This window comes from Tachysurus vachellii, chromosome 9 (assembly GCF_030014155.1).
Source record: "Tachysurus vachellii isolate PV-2020 chromosome 9, HZAU_Pvac_v1, whole genome shotgun sequence".
In the NCBI taxonomy this organism is placed as follows: domain Eukaryota; kingdom Metazoa; phylum Chordata; class Actinopteri; order Siluriformes; family Bagridae; genus Tachysurus; species Tachysurus vachellii.
The window spans coordinates 3,276,765-3,296,764 of record NC_083468.1 but is presented as its reverse complement, the minus strand read 5'-3'; the positions used below and the strand labels follow the sequence as shown (position 1 = coordinate 3,296,764).

The window sequence follows — 20,000 nt, the reverse complement described above, 5'->3', positions numbered from 1 at the left end:
CAAACCACACACACACAACACACACACAAGACACACACAAGACACAAACACACACAAACACACACACAAACACACACAAACACACACAAACACACACACAAACACACACACACACACACACACACACACACACACACACAACTGGCTGCAACATGAAGCCAAATCCCTGAAGTCTAAAGTCATAACCAGTCAGTGAATGACTGCTATATTAATGACGCAAATCCACACACAAAATACAACACAACCAAAAACCAGAAATATTCTAAAAAAGTCGTGAAAACGAAAACATAACCAGCGCATGCATCTGCAGACATGACCGAAGCGTTTTAACCACTTACTGGATGACAAATATCTCCTTCCTCCTAAAGAAAAAGGAGGAGTACCTGCGGAAAGTGAAAGTGTGTTAAGTGTCAGATCATAAAGCGGTGTTTAAACACCAATAAAGCCTTCCACACAAACAGCTACTGAGGAGTGACGTTAAAAACACTGAAACATATAAATATCTTTGTCCTCATTAATGTTGTTTCAATGTTGTCTGGTAGTTTTCTGCGAACCAAAAAGTGCCTTAAATTATGATTTATTGAAATCCAGCGCTTGTATAATCTCTGAAGATCTGAGCTGCCAATCAAACAAAGTTGCCGAGCAAACAGCAAAGAGTGAGAAGTGATATGTGAAAGTGTGTGTTTTTGTGACGTTTGTTTAAATAAAATGGCAGATCTTTATTTTCTATAAGGAGACAACTGTTCGAACCCCAGACTCGAGAACGGGACGCCGTACAGCACTGCAGATCTCACAAGGTGTCTGAAAAGCTGGAGCTTAATCCACAGCAGGAGATCTCAAATATTCACGAACAAAAACATCGACTATATTAAACTTTACAGTCGAGATATTAGACGGTGATTACAGTCAGTCCTGCTGTTATTATCCTGTAAAGACTTTATCTTATTTACCGCTGGATTTTCTCCTCTTTCAGCTCCATGTCTGCCATCGCTATCAGCTGGTCCAGCTTTAGCTTGGTCTCTATAATCTCTGCTTCTCGTGGAGAATAAGTTCCTCCCTCTTTCTGCCTCTGATGGATCCTGGAGTTGGACGAAAGTTAGATTTTTAATAAAAGCAATAAAAGTCATCTCTGAGAAACATCAGATGCTTTATACACTTACACAGCTTCAGGGCTTCTGGTTGCAGGGTGAAATATTCTTTTATATCATAGTCTATCAAGATTAAATTAGTATGTCCTGTTTTTTTTCTCCAGCATCTCCTGTAATATTGACTTTAAGGCCTCGGGATGCGTTAAAGTGGAGATGATGTTTGTGAGGGTGGTGCGAGGACAAAACTTCCTTTACAAAACTTACAAGCTTGGCTACTTTCAGTGGTTTTGTATTACATGCTGTAGACGAGTGCTCCAGTACTTTACTTAAAGATATTTAAAATATAACGATCAAGTCCTAAACTTCATGCATCTTGGAATAAATCAGCCTGGGAAGGCATAGTTTAAATCAACCAATCAGAGGCTTGTAACTGATTGAGTTTAGTCTCTGTCTCTCTGCAATGTGCATGAAATGGAGATTTGCATGATATAAATATTCATTTCTTACCGCACAGAAGCGTATATGATCAAGATCAGGAACAATGCCAGGAAAAATGACAGGAGCACTCCGAGTATGATCTGTTCATCTCTAGTCAAAAGACCATCGTCTGTAAGGACGAAAGGAACCGATCCGGCGGTGAGACGGAACGAAAAATAACATAATGATGAGAAATATGTCAAGCCCTCTTATTAGTTCATCCTGTAGTGAACCTTTGAGTGCTGTACCTGCAGTTCGGACCCTCTCTGAGTACTCCGAGTCTGTGTACTGACCGATGATATTCGTTGCACGGAATTTAAATCTGCAAAATAAACGAGTCGTGTTAACGATACACTAAAATCAAACTATAAATACACAATACTAGTTCTGTTGCGCCTTTATTATTGCCACATATACATTCATTCATTCATTCATACATTTTCTACCGCTTATCCGAACTACCTCGGGTCACGGGGAGCCTGTGCCTATCTCAGGCGTCATCGGGCATCAAGGCAGGATACACCCTGGACGGAGTGCCAACCCATCGCAGGGCACACACACACACTCTCATTCACTCACGCAATCACACACTACGGACAATTTTTCCAGAGATGCCAATCAACCTACCATGCATGTCTTTGGACCGGGGGAGGAAACCGGAGTACCCAGAGGAAACCCCCGAGGCACGGGGAGAACATGCAAACTCCACACACACAAGGTGGAGGCGGGAATCGAACCCCCAACCCTGGAGGTGTGAGGCGAACGTGCTAACCACTAAGACACCGTGCCCCTCCTGCCACATATACAGCACAGTGGAATTCTTTTCTTCACATACCCCAACTGAGGAGGTTGGGGTCAGAGTGCAGGGGCAGCTATGATACAGTGCCCCTGGAGCAGGGACGGTTGAGGGCCTTGCTCAATGGCCCAGCAGTGGCTGGGCCTTGAACCCCGATTCCATCCGATCAACAACCCAGAGCCTTGACCAGTTGAGCCACCACTGCCCCAATATACACTATATATTGTGAAATGATTTAGTTAACACCCAAGTGTGTGTGTGTGTGTGTGTGTGTGTGTGTGTGTGTGTGTGTTACTTACACATAGTAGGTTTTGGGTTTGAGAGGCCCGTTACAGAGGATCTGCGCCTCCTCAGAGAAACATCCTTCCTCTGCTCCTATCACGTACATCCTGGCTTGTACGTTCCTCCGAAGCGTATCTTCAGCTGAATTCATGTCCTCAGAGCACTCCGGATTCGGAAAACCTTCATCCGTTACGTACGGGGCGGTCGAGTGGAGGAACACGCTCTTCCAGTTAGATACATTACTGTAGTCCATCACTGCACAGACACAGACAGAACTATCAGTTCAAAACTTTCTATAAGTTATACAGTATGACTACACAAATACACTCCAAATGCCTTAAACTGAATTAAGAGAATCTAATCCACTTTAGAGACTAGACAACGTTACGCTCCTTACACAGGCGAGAGCTTAGCTCAGGGCTAACAACTTTACTTCCTTAAAAATCTGGGCTCAAGCATATAAATACCTATCAAACTGGAACAAATGAATAATTTTTAAAGTCAATTATAAAAGCATCTATTTTTAATTTTACAAAGAATGCTTGCTTTGTGTCTCTCTGCATATTTTCACACTGGTGTTATGAAGGTACCTGCTGGCTCAGAGACGATGACCTGGATTTTGTGAATAGGACCGTTGTCATCCGAGAAGAAACACAAAGGCATCTCGACAGTGATGGTTTGGGATGTTGCCATGACAGCGCCTACACGGTTCAGGGCTACCATTGGTCTCTTGGAAGGCATCGCTGGAGCTGAAATGAAACAGAATACAGAGATGATGTGTGGGGATTTTTTTACACACCTGCAGGAATCCATGCTGGCTTTAAAGCACAATGAGAAAAAGCAGCAGCATTGATCAGAGACACTGATAAGTTTAGTGACGCATGAGCCGCTGAAAAAACAAGTAGCTTAAAATACAGGGGTCAGTTTATTACTAAAGGACACTCATAACATAGACAGAAACAGAGATGGAGTCATCAGCACTATCAGGTTAGACCTAATCTATGAGTCAGATATCATTTATATCAAACTGTGTTGACTCTCCAGATGCTCAACTACTAATCTTGGGGGTGCTGATCATTTGGAATCAAATATTTGGCATAACAAACAATTCACTACCTTTTATTGGCATACTGAGTCTCACTTCTGATCTGGGACCAAATCCTGCTCCATTCACTGCAGCTATCTGTAAATCAAACACATCACTCAGCATCAGGTGTATATTTTATATTTAGTTTGTGTGTGTGTGCATGTGAGCGTGTGTGTGTGTGTGAGCATGTGTGTGTGTGTGTGTGTGTGTGTGAGCGTGTGTGTATGTGAGCGTGTGTGTGTGTGAGTGTGTGTGTATGTGAGCGTGTGTGTGTGTGCGCGTGTGTGTATGTGAGCGTGTGTGTTTGTGTGTGAGTGAGTGTGTGTGTGAGCACATTTGTGAGTGTGTGTGTTTGAGCGTGTGTGTGTGAGCATGTGTGTGAGCGTGTATATGTGAGCGTGTGTGTGTGAGCGAGTGTGTATGTGAGCACGTGTGTGAGCGTGTGTATGTGAGCGTGTTTGTGTGTGAGCGAGTGTGTGTGTGAGCACATGTGTGAGCGTGAGTGTGTGAGCGTGTGTGTGTGTTTGAGCGTGTGTGTGGGTGTGTTTGAGCGTGTGTGTTAGCGTGTGTGTGTATGTGTGTGTGTATGTGTGTGTGTGTGTATATGTGTCTGTGTGAGCGTGTGTGTGTGTGTGTGTGTGAGCGTGTGAGCGTGTGTGTGTGTGAGCATGTGTGTGTGTGTGTGTGTGTGAGGTTGTGTGTGTGTGTGTGTGTGTGTTTGAGCATGTGTGTATGTGTGTGTGTTAGCGTGTGTGTGTATGTGAGCATGTGAGCATGTGTTTGTGTGTGTGTGTGTGTGTGTGAGTGTGTGTGTGTGTGTGTGTGTGTGTGTGTGTGAGCACTGTGATATAAAGCCAAATAAAAGTCACCTGTATGCTGTAGTTGAATCCTCCTTTAAGACCCTGTATAATAGCAGTCATGGTCTTGTTGGGATTACTGACCACAGGTAAGCTGTCGATCTCGAAGTCCAGTTGTCCGTCACGGTAAATGTAAACATGATAGGCGCTGATGTTGCCGTTTGGCTCATCCGGTGGTAAAAATGTTACATACACTCGAGTTACTTCTTCTGGCCTGATGACTACGGTAAAGTTTTTGGGTGGATCCTTTGGTTCTGACAAAAAAATGCAAACATCAGTTAAATACAAAGATCCATAATTACGTAATACTGTAGGAGACACTGCTCAGGATCGACCTTATTCTCTGACCCTTATTCTCTGTACAGAAATGTGTAAGCAACAGCACATGATATAGAGTGTAAAATACGGTTGAATTTTATCTGTCGTGTGCTTTTAACGATGGACTTTGTCGCAAAGCAGATTTACAGGAATATAAAAACATTTGTGAGGAAGCCAGAGGCAATGGTGGCTGAGAGGAGGAAACACTCGAGGAGACTCGAAAGGAAAACATCAACTCATCATTAATGCTTTAAGGCAATAGTTATGTACTTAGTAATTTGTTTCTTAAAAATATTGCTATTCTCTCTCTACACATGACTTGCAAAATGTTCTGAAACTGATATTTAAAATGAATCAGAACCTCACAATGGAGCCAGGAACTGCAAACTGAGACCATAAAACATGCTCATTACACACTGACTTTAAGTTCTCACCCCCCTCGAGTGTCCTGACGGTGACAGGCTCAGACGACATGCCATCTCGGCGGGCATCAGCAGCGTCTCCGGTAAAGGCAGTGACGATAACTGAATAATAAGTGTACGCAGTCAAGTTCCCGATGACCACCATCCTGATTTCATCTGCGTTCCTCACTACTGTCACGTTACGACCTGAACCGTCCAACTGGATAAACAAAAGAACAGGAAAGACAGGATTAAAAATGACATTTATCATCAAATAGTTTTTATCAGCACACATACAGTAAATGTTATTAATCTATCAAACTCACAGCAATAATGTCAACGAGGTAAGAGGTGGGTCCTGAAATGATTGGCGGTTCATCCCATGTGATTTTCAACCCGGAGATCGAAGGAACTGCCGAGACAGCAACTGGTGGGGCATCAGGGTCTGAAAGAGTGAGAGAGGGAGAGAGAGAGAGAGAGAGAGAGAGAGAGAGAGAGAGAGAGAGAGAGAGAGAGAGAGAGAGAGAGAGGGAAAGAAAGAAAGAGAGAGAGGGGGGGGGGGGAGAAAGAGAGAGAGAGAGAAAGAGAGAGAGAGAGGTAGAGAGAGGGAAAGAGAGAGAGAGAGAGAGAGAAGTTTTATTCAAATTTCACATAGCTAAAATAGCAGGTGTTAATAAATAAGTTTGAGGAGTTAAAGATTGGAAACAAGTGAAATTTCTGACATAAAATTAAAGTCATTTATAAAGCATAAAGCACAAAGCATTTATAAAGCATTTATAAAGCAAATATGACATACTTCCTGCTAGCGTGTGTATGACATACTTCCTGCTAGCGTGTGTATGACATACTTCCTGCTAGCATGTGTATGACATACTTCCTTCTAGTGTGTGTATGACATACTTCCTGCTAGTGTATGTATGTGCATCCAATCTGTAGGTTTTCCAGCTCCAGCGTTAGTCCAGGCCACCACTCTGACACGATAACGTCTGTATTTAAGCAGGGGCTGTAGTGTTACGTTAACCTCCCTCGATCCGTTCTCTGTCGCGTTTACCCACACAAAAACTTCACTCTCCACACAGGAAGCAACGTCCTCCATTTCACACGTTAGTGCCAGGCGCTGTCTGTGCACTCTGTAACCACGCAAGTGACCGGGAACTCGGGCAGGTCGAAGCCAGCTCAGACTCACGGCATCCGAGCTAAGATTCACCACAGACAGTAACTCCGGGGGATCAGGAACTGCAGACAGATATTTAAGACTATAATAATTTGTATCATTATTGTGCATTAATATTAGTATACAGATCTTCTGCATGCTGTATTCTATGTACCTGATTCAGAAAGTGTCTGTGCCGTGCAGTTGGCCTCTATTCCTGAACCCGCAGAGTTAACGGCAGCCACCGAGATGACATACAGCGTGTCAGGAAGCAGGCCGCTGAAAGTGTATGCAAGTTTATCTGGAAGCATCAGGGGAAACACCTCGTCCCTGCGATGTGCTGAAACAACATGGTAAAGCAAGATCTCTCCGTTGGGGTTTTCTGGAGGTTTCCATTCCATATACACTGAATCCCAATCCAGACCGGAACATGACAGATTTCCAACCGCCTCAGACACTGCAACACACACCACATTTACATCCTCACTCAGTTTGACAGCATGTTTGTTTGTATGTGTGTGCAGAAGTCAATGTTAATTTGCAAAATAGAAAGACAGAAACAATGAACAAGGCAAAAGAATGACAAATATAACAAATGATAAAGAAGGCAAAGGTAAGAAAAACTATTAACATAAAACAATGGGTAAAAATAATCTATCTATATCAAATAATAAAGAAGGTAAAAGTAACAACGTGATCTCTGCTAAAACATAAAAAACTAAAGTAGCTAAATTTACCGATACCAAATGATGGACAAGAAAGCACTAATAAAATCTGCTCACACCAATGATAAATAAAGGAAAAGTAACTTCTAACACCAAATGATAACCAACACAACAATAGCAAAAGAAAGAAATTAATTAAATGTATAATGTATAAGACAACAGTAATAAAGTACCAAATGATGTATAAGACAATATTAATGAAGTACCAAATGATTTATAAGACAATATTAATGAAGTACCAAATGATTTATAAGACAATATTAATGAAGTACCAAATGATTTATAAGACAATATTAATGAAGTACCAAATGATTTATAAGACAATAGTAATGACGTACCAAATGATTTATAAGACAATATTAATGAAGTACCAAATGATTTATAAGACAATATTAATGAAGTACCAAATGATTTATAAGACAATATTAATGAAGTACCAAATGATTTATAAGACAATAGTAATGACGTACCAAATGATTTATAAGACAATATTAATGAAGTACCAAATGATTTATAAGACAATAGTAATGACGTACCAAATGATTTATAAGACAATATTAATGAAGTACCAAATGATTTATAAGACAATATTATTGAAGTGCCAAATGATTTATAAGACAATATTATTGAAGTACCAAATGATTTATAAGACAACAGTAATAAAGTACCAAATGATGTATAAGACAACAGTAATGAAGTACCAAATGATTTTTAAAACAATATTAATGAAGTACTAAATGGTGTTAAAAACAATAGTAATGAAGTACCAAATGATTTATAAGACAATATTAATGAAGTACCAAATGATGTATAAGACAACAGTAATGAAGTACCAAATGATTTATAAGACAATATTAATGAAGTTCTAAATGATGTTAAAAACAATAGTTATGAAGTACTAAATGATGTATAAGACAATATTAATGAAGTACCAAATGATGTATAAGACAACAGTAATGAAATCTATTCACACCAAATGACAACAAAGTGAAAATGTATAACTGCAAAACAATAAAGCAAGGGAAAAAACCCTCAGATAACCCACACTATTGATATAATAGAATAAACAAGGCCACAGTCATCAAAACAGATCATACCCCACAATAAACAAGGCAAAAGAACCGAAAACTGGCCACACAAACAAAACTTCCACAAAATCAGTGAATCCAAACAGTAACACAAATGACCAATGGCAAGGAACAAGCCAAGTAGTAAACAAAAGCGACAAAAGCCAAATGATAGAAAAATAATAAACTACCCAAAAGGTACATAAACAACCCTAATACATACAACAACCAAACAATACACAACATAAAATACTTTAAAATTATCAACAGCAGCAAAAAAAAAATGAGGCAGTCAAGAAAGCTTGGGAAGAAAGCTGTAAGAAAGCTTGGTAAGAAAGCTTGGTAAGAAAGCTGTAAGAAAGCTGTAAGAAAGCTTGGTAAGAATCGAACACGACTCAGATCAACATGATGAATGACTATTCAGATACACTTTTTAATTTCTTTTAGTTTTGTTCTTTTTTTGGCAGGTTAATGGAACAGGATTACTTGATAAGCACAGATTATTCTTCATCAAATCCTCTTTTCACTTTAATGATCAATACTCCTGCATTTTTATCCTGAAAACATTTTTTTTTACTCAATGAATGTTACTTTCTTTCCTCTGAATCATACCTGACTCGAGCGTAGTAAAGGTTACAGGAAGACTGTACTGGTCTCCGTTGCCCGCTCTAGTGTAAGTAGACACACTAATCTCATAAGTGCTATGAGGTTTGAAGCCATGCAATTCTGCTTGAGTGGAAGCACCGGTGGAGTTCTGTAGCAAAAAGAGATGTGATAATGCAGTGAATATTCTGTATTTTACTGTATATACACACACACACACACACACACACACACACATTCTGTATAATTACCTGGTAAATCACAGCATCCGTGTTCAGTTCCACTATTTTGAATCCATAATGTTGAATGACGCCATTGGGCTCCAGACTGGGTTCCCAGTGGAGCCACACCGAGTCAGAAGAGTGGTTAAAGATGCTCAGGTTTCGTGGTGGAGACATTGGACCTACAATCAGAAACAGTCACGTGAGATGGCATTGTAATGTGTCTTAGAAGCAAACAAAAGTCTCTTTCATGGATTAGAAATGCCATTTCAGGACTCAATGTGTCTTTTTAAGTTCAACACTGCTGTAAGTTTAATGCGGGTAGTTTACAGTAGAGATGGGAAGATATGAACAATTCATGGTATGACAGCTATACAAACCTGATGTCACAGTTCAAACGGTCTAAATGACTGTAAGACAGTCGATGTTATGATGTCAAAGTTAAACTGTGCTATCCTTCTTTAACCGCAACTTGGGGTTTAATAATGTCTTTAGTTCTTTAGCTAATTTTATTTGCAGATTTCCTTTACATCTAGCAAGCTAGTTTTGTTTGCTCATTTTTAAAGCTACATCATTGTATTGACAAAACTAAACACTCACTCAGTCGTGTTCTACTGCTTATCCAAACTACCTTGGGTCACGGGGAGCCTGTGCCTCAGGCGTCATCGGGCATCAAGGCAGGATACACCCTGGACGGAGTGCCAACCCATCGCAGGGCACACACACACACACACTCACACAATCACACACTACGGACAATTTTCCAGAGATGCCAATCAACCTACCATGCATGTCTTTGGACCGGGGGAGGAAACTGGAGTACCCGGAGGAAACCCCCGAGGCACGGGGAGAACATGCAAACTCCACACACACAAGGCGGAGGCGGGAATCGAACCACCAACCCTGGAGGTGCGAGGCGAACGTGCTAACCACTAAGCCGCCATGCCCCCAAAACTAAACAGATTTATTTAATCAAAACTCCCTCTAGTGGTCAGGCAGGGAACTGTTCAAGCAGGGTTTCTCTCACATTGATCACATGTTGTTTTTAGGAAGTTTTGGGTTATTATGTTAGCTAGCTAGAGATATTTGTGAGTTTTCTATACCATTAGGTATGTAGCTTCAATTTCAGATTTTTTTGGATAATAATTTGGTGTCTGTCTAATAAGATATACCAAAAACTCTAGCTATGAATGATTGGAAAGGTTTATAACTTAGCAGTAAGATATCAAAGACTGTACCGGTTTTAAGAATAGGTTATTAATTTCTCATGCACTCCACTATCATGCTAACAAAATGAGCTGATTAGGGAGAATGCAGAATTGTTTCTTTTTCAATTATACATGTAAAAATTAGCTAGTTAAGCAAAACAGGAGAGTAATAAACATAGATAAAATGGACATTTCTGCACTAGAAATATACGGTCATACACATAATCCAAAAGAGTTTTGAAAAAGTGTTGTAAACGATTCGGAGACTCTGACATGCTCTTAGCACACACCTGCTTCATCTGTGTGCAGAGGCAGCATAAGTGAGGGTCCCATGCCCCTGCGATTGACTGCAGAAATGGAGAGGTTGTAGGCTGTGTACGGAGTGAGGTGTGTGAGAATGAGCTCTGAGTCGGACGTGTACGTGCTGTTAGATCCTCGGGGACCCTGTAGAACTAAGGTGTATTCGATGATCTCCCCATTCGGTTCCACCGGAGCATACCATGACACCAGGATAGAGGTGGAGGAGAGATTCCTGCTCACACTCAGCAATGGAGCAGAACTGGGTACTAACACACAAGACACACACACACACATATATAAAGCAAAATGTTTGTGACAGTAGTTCTACTCTAGAACTAAATAGACTCTTGTTCAGATGTCTCATTCTTTCTATAGCAAGCCACAGGAATTTGTATCGTCATCCTTTAAGCTCACCATCATCATCCGTTCTGAGGTGCAATACGGAGGTGTGGTCCAAAGCGGGGCCTGCACTCGTTGCCGGGGTAACTCTGAGCACATAGGGGAAGTACTTTCTGAGTTTGGTGAAGAGGAAAACCGTGTCAGTGGTTGTCTTGGTGATGGTCTGGTTTTCTGTGCGATTGATGGACGGGTGGGTTATGCCCGTCTCCTGCAGGCTTAGCTGGTAGAAGACTCTACCGTTCGGCTCAAGCGGGGGGTCCCAACTAATCACAACAGCCGTCGAGCCGTACAGCTGAGCCGAGAGATTATGGACCGTATCACTTGGCACTGGAAAGTAGATAGACATCTAATATCAGGGGTCTAATGTAAAAGACATGATTACACACTTCAGAAAAGAGAATGAACGTGTCATGTAAGTTTAAAAAGTCTGACGTTGTGTTCTCTATTCTGGTGTCATAATTAATATATACAGTATATAATGTTACAATATACAGTATATAATGCTAATTAAAACATCGTATATGATTTGTGAAGGTAACATCACGTTAAAATTCTTATTATCATGATAATATTTATACACACCAAGCAAAAGACAGAGTGATGGACACATGAGCAAATGACAATCAGAGCACATCAGTTTCACAAATTCCATTTTATACGATTCAAACATTAAAGTCCATGCAGTGCGTGTAGACGTATGAGAGGAAAAGCAGTTATCGTCATTTACACAACTGGAAAGAGTTTCCCTCCAGACTCAACCTGCAAAATGACATGAAGAACGAACGTTTTGCTGTGAGTCATGGACAAATTAACAGAGAGAGGGGAAAAAAGGAGATCCTATGTCTTAGGTGCAAGGACATAGAGGCGTGTTGCTTAGTTGAGCTCAGGCAGCTGGACATTTGGAGTGGAGCTGCAGGAACTGAAACATAACCAAACACGTGAGAGAGAGAGATAGAGAGAGAGAGAGAGAGAGAGAGAGAGAGAGAGATTTATTATTATATAATGATATGAAACACTTCATCAGCCTCACACAACAGGGGAGAATCTCTTTTCTCTTTCAGGGTCAACTCTGCTCTGTTTTTTCCCAAAATCACACCAAAACACCAAAACCTGTGTTCTACAATCCTGAAACTCTCGACCCTCCTTAATTACAACCTACTGTATATGTGTATGTGTGTGTGCGTGTCTCTCACTCTCTCTCTCTCTCTCTCTCTCTCTCTCTCTCTCTTTCTCTCTCTCTCTCTGTACAGTACATATACACGCACACGTCTGTCTGTGTGGGTTTCACATGTAGATGTCCATGTGAGTTTCCTCTCGGTTCACCATTTTCCACCCACATCCTATTTAATGTGTGTGTGATGGCCTGCGATGGACTAGCTTCCTGTTCAAGGTGTATTCCCATACTGTATCTTTCCCAGTGTACATCATGCTCCAGCTCCATGATTCTCACCATGATTCTACATGTCCAGTATGACTGCTTATGCACATTATAACTAGAAACATACCTGAAAAAAAAAAACATGCCAACCTTCTAAGGCCACATGTAACAGATTCTTTTATAGCATGTTTGATTTTTTTATTGTAATCCTGAGTCAGATTTTTAGCTCTTTGGTGCCAGGAAAGCAATCAAAAATGGATGTTTTTCCATTCTAAGATTTAACACAATCTGTACTTTTTTATTGTTATTTATGTATTTTAGAGGCTGGCTGATTATTAGACTTATATTTTCTCCATTCTCTGACCAGCCTAGCATATCCTAGTGTTTTGGTGTGATTTTTTTTTTTTTTTTTAGAAACGAGGTGAAAGCGGTTGGAAAAACGGTGCAGAGCTGCTCTCCTGCCCTGTCTGTGTGAGGAGACTGACCGTCCTCTGGCGTGGTGAAGTTAAGGGGATCGCTGATCACCCCCCCATCACCCAGAGAGGTGCTGGAGCTCAGCCACACCCTGTATTCATGCCCTGCCCTCAGCCTGTCTAGCTGCACCCACTGCACCAAGCCCGGCACTCTCTACACGGAGACACAGCAGAGACACAGAGGTGTTAATATAGTGACTGTGTTGTGATTACAATATATTGTAGCACTGATGTTTATAATCTGTTTAAAGTACCACAATGTGTATATCTGTAAAAGCATAAATTTTATCTTTACTTTTGGTCATTATAAATTTATGAACTAATTACTATTCAAATGCGTTCAAATAATAAAGATTTCAATACATGATTTTAAGCAGCAGTTGTTGAGTGAATATGTGTTGAAGACAGCAGTGTATGATTCTAAATAAGTAGTGTGTGTGTGTGTGTGTGTGTGTGTGTGCGTATGTGTCTGTGCCTATGTGTATGTGTGTGTGTGCACTTGTGTGTGTTTGTGGGTGTGTGTGTGTGTGTGCGTGTGTGTGGGTGTGTGTGTGTGCGCGCTTGTGTGTGTGTGTGTGCTTGTGTGTGTGTGCGTGTATGTGTGTGTGAGTGGATGTGGTTGTGTGTGTGTGTATGTGTGTTTGTGTTTGTATGTGCGTGTATGTGTGTTTATGTGTCTGTGTGTATGTGTGTTTTAGTGTGTGTGCGCGTGTGTGTGTGTGTTGGGGGGGGGGGGGGGGGACTGTGCACCTGAGTGGAAATAGTGATGTTGTCACTGTAGTAAATGGTGTAATACTGTATGATGCCATTCGGCTGAGTCGGGGGACTCCAACTCAGTCTCACTGATCTCGGAGACAGCAGTGTGTAGAACACATTCTGAGGGGGGTCTGAAGGAACTGAGACACACACACAAACACACACATAAAGACACATAAATAGCAAAAAAATTAATTTAAGCATGTAGGAGTTCTGTGTGTGTGTGTGTGTGTGTGTGTGTGTGTGTGTTTATACCCGACTCTGATGTACTGAAGGTGATGTAGATCAGTACACCTCCATCACCAAGCCGAGTCCAACTGCTCACAGAGGCGTTATAATATCCAGGTCCATCTACACTAACAACCACTGACGTCTTTGTCACATTGGTTACAAACTCAGAGCTCTGGTTCCTAACACACACACACACACACACAGGAAAGCAATAGCATGTAAAGTAGCTATGTAAATGAATAATAAATTAATATATCACAACATGAGCTCATGCATAGCCACACCCCAAGGATTTATTTATTTATTTATTTATTTATTTATTTATTTATTTTTCAAATTTGCCCCAGTCTTTACAGTATAATCTACAATATATAGAAGAAATTTAGTTTCAGTAGTTTAAGATTACATTAAATCTTTGATATGATGAGTAAGAATGAAAAACACTCACCACACCCTCACTACGTAGTACAGAATCTCCGAGTTGGCGTCCTCGGGGGGTTGCCATGACAACTCGACTTGGTTATCTGACAACTTCCTGTAGTACAAGGACTGCGGGGGGGAACTTGGGACTGTCGTTCAGGAAGAACATTGTTTATTGAGTATCGGACACTGAAAACTGCGCCGTTCCCAAATTGCCAAGGCTCAGTGGAACAAGAACAACAACAAACAAGAAGAACTCTTTCTAGAACTTTCAGAGAAAAGCAGAACAAATAACATTTAGGATGAAGCTGTAGGAAAGAGTTAGAAATGATGTGTCTGCGGGTCTGAATCCAGCTTGGCTATAAACAAAACAGCAGGTTAGTAGTGTTCCTGAGGTGTCTGACAACACACACACACACACACACACACACACACACACTCACCGTCCTCCAGAGTGGTGATGTTGAGGATTTCGCTGCTGTGGTTCCCCAGTCCGACACGAGTGGCTGCCTGAACGCTGAGCCGGTAGCGTGCGTATTTGCGCAGGTTGGACAGGAGCACAGAGGTTGTGTGTGTGGTGATGTTCAGAGTGTGTGTGATGTTCCAGTACTCCACACTGTAGTACAAGATGACTCCATTGGGCACAAGGGGTGGCGACCAGGACACGTTCACCTCGCTGGAGCTGATGCTGTCATAGGAAAGGCCGAAGGGAGGACTACCAGGCACTGAAACACACACACACACACACACACACACACACACAGTGCAGGATAGTTTTAATTCTGTGGATGTGGAGATTATGGAGTCATAAAAATCGATAACACAACAATAGAAGTCTAACACTTCCACTATAGACATCAGAGGTGGGAGTAAGTCACATGTGCAAGTCACAAGGAAAGTCAAGTCAAAGTCAAGTCGAGTCTCTTTTTAATATTTGTCAAGCAAGTCTCAAGTCTCAAATTTGCGACTAAAGTCTGACTCGAGTCAAGTCATATGACTCGAGTCCCCCATCTCTGATAGACATTATTATTCATTCCTACAGCTGCCCCTGATTTACTAGCCAGAAGAATTTATAGGACATTTTCAACCAGTATAAACAAGTTATTGATTTACAGGTCGTGAGTCTGATCTAAAATGAGTTGGCGTTCGGTGTGGGACGTGTGTTTTACCCTCTGTTAATAAGTCTACACAGAATTTTAGTGTTGAAGATACATTTCTGCATCTCAGACAGCAGTATGTGTGTGTATGTGTGTGTGTGTGTATGTGTAGGTGTGTGTGTGTGTGTGCGTGTGTGTGTGTGGGTGTGTGTGTGCACGTGTGTGTGTGTGTGCGTGCGTGTTTGTGGGTGTGTGTGTGCGCGTGTGTGTGTGTGTGTGTGTGGGTGTGTGTGTGCGCGCTTGTGTGTGTGTGTGTATGTGTGTGCATGTGGGTGTGTGTGGGTGTGTGTGTGTGTGTGTGTATGTGTGTGTGCTTGTGTGTGTGTGCGTGTGTGTGTGTGTGGGTGTGTGTGCGTGCGTGTGTGTGTGTTTTTGTGTGTGGGTGTGTGTGGGTATGGGTGTGTGTGTGTGGGTGTGTGTGTGTATGTGTGTGGTTGTGTGTGTGAGTGTATGTGTGTGTGTGTGGTTGTGTGGGTGTGTGTGCGTGCGTGTGTGTGTGTTTTTGTGTGTGGGTGTGTGTGGGGATGGGTGTGTGTGGGGATGGGTGTGTGTGTGTATGTGTGTGTGTGTGTATGTGTGTGGTTGTGTGTGTGAGTGTATGTGTGTGTGTGTGGTTGTGTGGTTGTGTGTGTGTGTGTGTATGTGTGTGTGTGTATGTGTGTGGTTGTGTGTGTGAGTGTATGTGTGTGTGTGTGTGTGTGTATGTGTGTGTGTGTATGTGTATGTGTGTGGTTGTGTGTGTGAGTGTGTGTGTGTGGTTGTGTGGTTGTGTGTGTGTGTGTGTCTCAGACATCTCAGACAGCAGTAGTGTGTGTTTTTATGAATATATTGTTTTTAGTAGTCTAGCACTGTGGAGTGAGACATGACAGAAACATGCAAACATGGTGCAGTTGAATGATGCAGGGTTAAAAAAAAACATCACCTCTTACAACTACACCTAGTGACTAAAAGACCCACCATCCTCCCCGGACAGCATCTGTAGTGTGGGTGAGGTCTTATTTCCGTGGCCGAGCCGCGTGTAGCCACGCGCGGTGACGTTGTAGAGAGTGTACGGTTTGAGGTGGCGCAGTGTGACGCTGGGGGCATTCGAGTTCACCGTGTAGCTGAAAGTGGAGTTGCTGTAGGTCACCTCATAGAAGATAATGATGCCGTTGGGTTTATCAGGAGGAGACCAGGTAATAGTGGCTGTTGACGACGTGGTGTTCAAAAGCTCCAGGGTGTGAGGAGGAGAATCCGGCTCTGGAAGAGACATGTTACGAGACGTGTGAACCTCTCTCTCTTCCACATAAAATGATACGATTTCAGCTCCTGAGGCGACGATTCGAAATTTAAAGATATCACCATCTCTGCTGTTATAGCAACATATGACAGGGTACAATTTACTAGCCTGAGAACAAAATATGAACAACTTAGACCAGAATCTGAGGTTGACCTTCAGTGAGTTCATAGATGATGATGATGATGATGATGATGATGATTATGATGATGATGATGATGACGTAGAGAAGGATTTTTTTAAGTATAAGAGTTGCAGGAAAATCAACTTCTTACAGTATTTCAAAAATTATGAATTGTTCTTTTCCATGCGTGTTTTTTTTTTATTCATTCATTCATTCATTCATTCATTTTCTACCGCTTATCCGAACTACCTCGGGTCACGGGGAGCCTGTGCCTATCTCAGGTGTCATCGGGCATCAAGGCAGAATACACCCTGGACAGAGTGCCAATGCATCGCAGGGCACACACACACTCTCTCATTCACTCACACACTACGGACAATTTTTCCAGAGATGCCAATCAACCTACCATGCATGTCTTTGGACCGGGGGAGGAAACCCGGAGTACCCGGAGGAAACCCCCGAGGCACGGGGAGAACATGCAAACTCCACACACACAAGGTGGAGGCGGGACTCGAACCCCCGAACCTGGAGGTGTGAGGAGAATGTGCTAACCACTAAGCCACCGTGCCCCCCCAGTTTCTAATCATAATTATCATTATAATCGCTATTGATATCTATATTTTTTATTAATAGTCAATTACAACCGAATTTTAACACTCGATTTCCGTTTAAGAAACTGCATAGAAAATGAGATAATTTAAAAAAATTTTTTTTTTTTTTAGAAGTGTGTATTATCGTCCATACCATCCTCAGGCGTCAGTACGGAGATGTTATCCTCATCAGACACAGGGCTCTCGCCTGCTGCCGTCCATGCAGCCACACGCACCTTATACTGTGTGTATTTATCCAAATCTGTAGAAGAAAATGTTACTTTAGAGATTAGCAGAAATGATTCCGGTGTTACTGTGTAGTGCAGATAGGCTTCTAACCTGTGAGGATGATACTGGTGGTGTTCGTAACCCGTTGTCGAGCCTCGTGACTGTGCAGGTTGAGGATGTAGACGGTGTAGTGTGTGATCTTCCCGTTGGGGTTCAGAGGTGGATTCCAGCTCACAAAGATAGAGGTGGAGCTTATGTTCTCATAGGACACATCCTGAACAGAGCTAGGCACTGAGGAAGAAGAGTTTATACATTAGGGAAGAATACAGACTCTTTCACATGCTAAAAATAATCATAATATTTATAATAAAACAAAAAGGTCTGCTCCGAAATAACGGTTGTTACTAAATAAAGCATAAATCAAAATTTTCTGCCATCGATAATATTTTAAATTTTTTTTCTATTTTTTATTTACTTTCCTACGTTTAGAGGTGAATTTTATTTTATTATAATTATATTCTTTTTTTTATTTTTATATTATTATTTTATTTAATTCTATTTTTATGAAAATGTCGTGCTGTGTGTGGCTGTTTACTATGTGACCAATAAAATTTGATTTTAAATGTAATTAAATACATTTAAATTTCTATTTTTTTTTTTATTTGAACTCTATGGAAGTTCCTACAAATCATAAAACATAATGTGTAAATAAAAAACAAACAACTTCAATATTCCAGGTTAAACAAATCCTCAGGATTAACAGGATTATACACACAAACAACAGCAACAAACAGAAAAGAATAAAAATAAGAAGAATTTATATATCATTATATATCGTATCATTTGTATATCTTTAAATTTATTTCAAGAGACAGTGAAGAGTCTATTGAGCTGTTATTTAAACATGCACTAGTGTAATACTAGCATATGTGTTCGTTTAGCTTTAGATCTGGATACAGTTTTGATTATGTTATTTACTATAAGAGATCCTCAGGGTTCAGGTTTTGGTCCACTCGTGTTCTGACTATATATTAAATCTACGGGCTGAATGATCAGATCTTACGGCTTCTCCTGCCATTGTCATGCAAATGACATACAAGTTTACATCTCCTGTTTCTCTGTCCGTATCTCAAGTTTCTTAGGAGACCTGAGACCTAAGAGCTGCAGATTTTGAGTCGCTCTTTACGAGACCGACTACGAATGTTTCTTCTAAATCCAGCAGAAATGTAAATACCTGAAATGAATGATGCATTTTAGGTTTACAGAAAAGGTGCCCAGCTATAGGCTGACATCAGATGCCTTATTTTAGCAGACTTGTGATTTCTGGTCTCATTTTACCCTGTTCCTGAGTTTTCTGTGCGATCAGGGTGGCAGGTCCTTCTCCTACAGTCGTGAAGGCAGACACGCTGAAGTTGTAGTCAGTAAAAGGAATCAGTCTGGTCACAGTGTAGGAGATGTGATTTGACGATAAGTTGACCATTTCTTCAGTTGGTGGTAGAACTGTTTGAAATATAATGAATTTCAGAATCATAATTTGGATTTACTTAATAAAATTGTATTGTTTTTTTTTTATATATCTAATGGTAGAATATCTACCATTTAATCATTGTGAAGAGACTCAGCCTCTTACCCTCGATCCGGCTCGTGACTGCTGTTTGTGTGAAGTCACGTGACTGGAGCGTCAGGCCCGTGATCGCCGCTCTTGTGGACGGTCGTGGTTGGACGGAGCTCAGAATGAGTCCCGGGTCAGATCCTGAGGTCAGAGATGGAAAGTTAGGCACAGAATGCATGGTCACAGCGTTCGTGTTAGCCATCGAGGAGCTGTGAGCGGAGACGACGGTGAGCCAGGGGGGGCGGGTAGGCGTCGGAGTGGATGTCAGTGTCAGGCTGGATGTTCCAGCAGTGTGTAGGAGAGTGGAGTGTGAGTCTGTGTCGGGTTTTTCAGTGACTGTTAGACCAGTGAGACCAGAGGAGATGAGCGTGAAAGTGGTGTGCTCAGTAGCTGTGCTCGTGTTAAGTGATCTGGCCGAGCGGTGCAGGGCTTGAGAACCGTTGCTGGAGACTCCGGACAACATACCAGCACTAGCACCATTCTGGCTTGCATTCTGAAATAAATAAATAAATAAATAAAATCATAAGATCCATGAATCAAAAGTTTGCATCCCCTTATGATTTTTTTATTGAAAAATAAATTGTGATATCCAAAAAAGGTATCTTAAAAAGATGATGCTTTTTTACCTTCGTGTGTGTTTAAAAAATTGTGCACATGATTTGTGTTATTGGTAAATAAATGATGCACTGAATGATGAAATCCACACAGATCATTTCTAAAAATCTTAATTATTGATTGTATCGACTAATAGCCCAAATCCTCACATCCTTACT

At 41.4% G+C, this 20,000-nt stretch overlaps 1 protein-coding gene across 1 annotated transcript in view; it reads right to left on the bottom strand.

Moving 5' to 3' along the window:
* Positions 1-20,000, bottom strand: part of ptprq (protein tyrosine phosphatase receptor type Q) — a 59,934-nt gene that overhangs the window by 9,586 nt on the left and 30,348 nt on the right. The window contains exons 27-48 of the mRNA XM_060878859.1: positions 19,693-19,720; positions 19,246-19,368; positions 18,954-19,115; positions 17,727-17,906; positions 17,542-17,649; positions 16,355-16,636; positions 14,684-14,965; positions 10,998-11,309; positions 10,574-10,849; positions 9,106-9,257; positions 8,864-9,005; positions 6,635-6,916; positions 6,207-6,542; positions 5,633-5,751; positions 5,340-5,526; positions 4,600-4,841; positions 3,760-3,826; positions 3,234-3,392; positions 2,661-2,898; positions 1,814-1,887; positions 1,596-1,695; positions 951-1,079 (exon numbers count right to left, since the gene is read on the bottom strand). Coding sequence (XP_060734842.1) covers positions 951-1,079; positions 1,596-1,695; positions 1,814-1,887; positions 2,661-2,898; positions 3,234-3,392; positions 3,760-3,826; positions 4,600-4,841; positions 5,340-5,526; positions 5,633-5,751; positions 6,207-6,542; positions 6,635-6,916; positions 8,864-9,005; positions 9,106-9,257; positions 10,574-10,849; positions 10,998-11,309; positions 14,684-14,965; positions 16,355-16,636; positions 17,542-17,649; positions 17,727-17,906; positions 18,954-19,115; positions 19,246-19,368; positions 19,693-19,720 — 3,980 coding nt within the window. The remainder of the gene's footprint in view (positions 1-950; positions 1,080-1,595; positions 1,696-1,813; positions 1,888-2,660; positions 2,899-3,233; positions 3,393-3,759; positions 3,827-4,599; positions 4,842-5,339; positions 5,527-5,632; positions 5,752-6,206; positions 6,543-6,634; positions 6,917-8,863; positions 9,006-9,105; positions 9,258-10,573; positions 10,850-10,997; positions 11,310-14,683; positions 14,966-16,354; positions 16,637-17,541; positions 17,650-17,726; positions 17,907-18,953; positions 19,116-19,245; positions 19,369-19,692; positions 19,721-20,000) is intronic.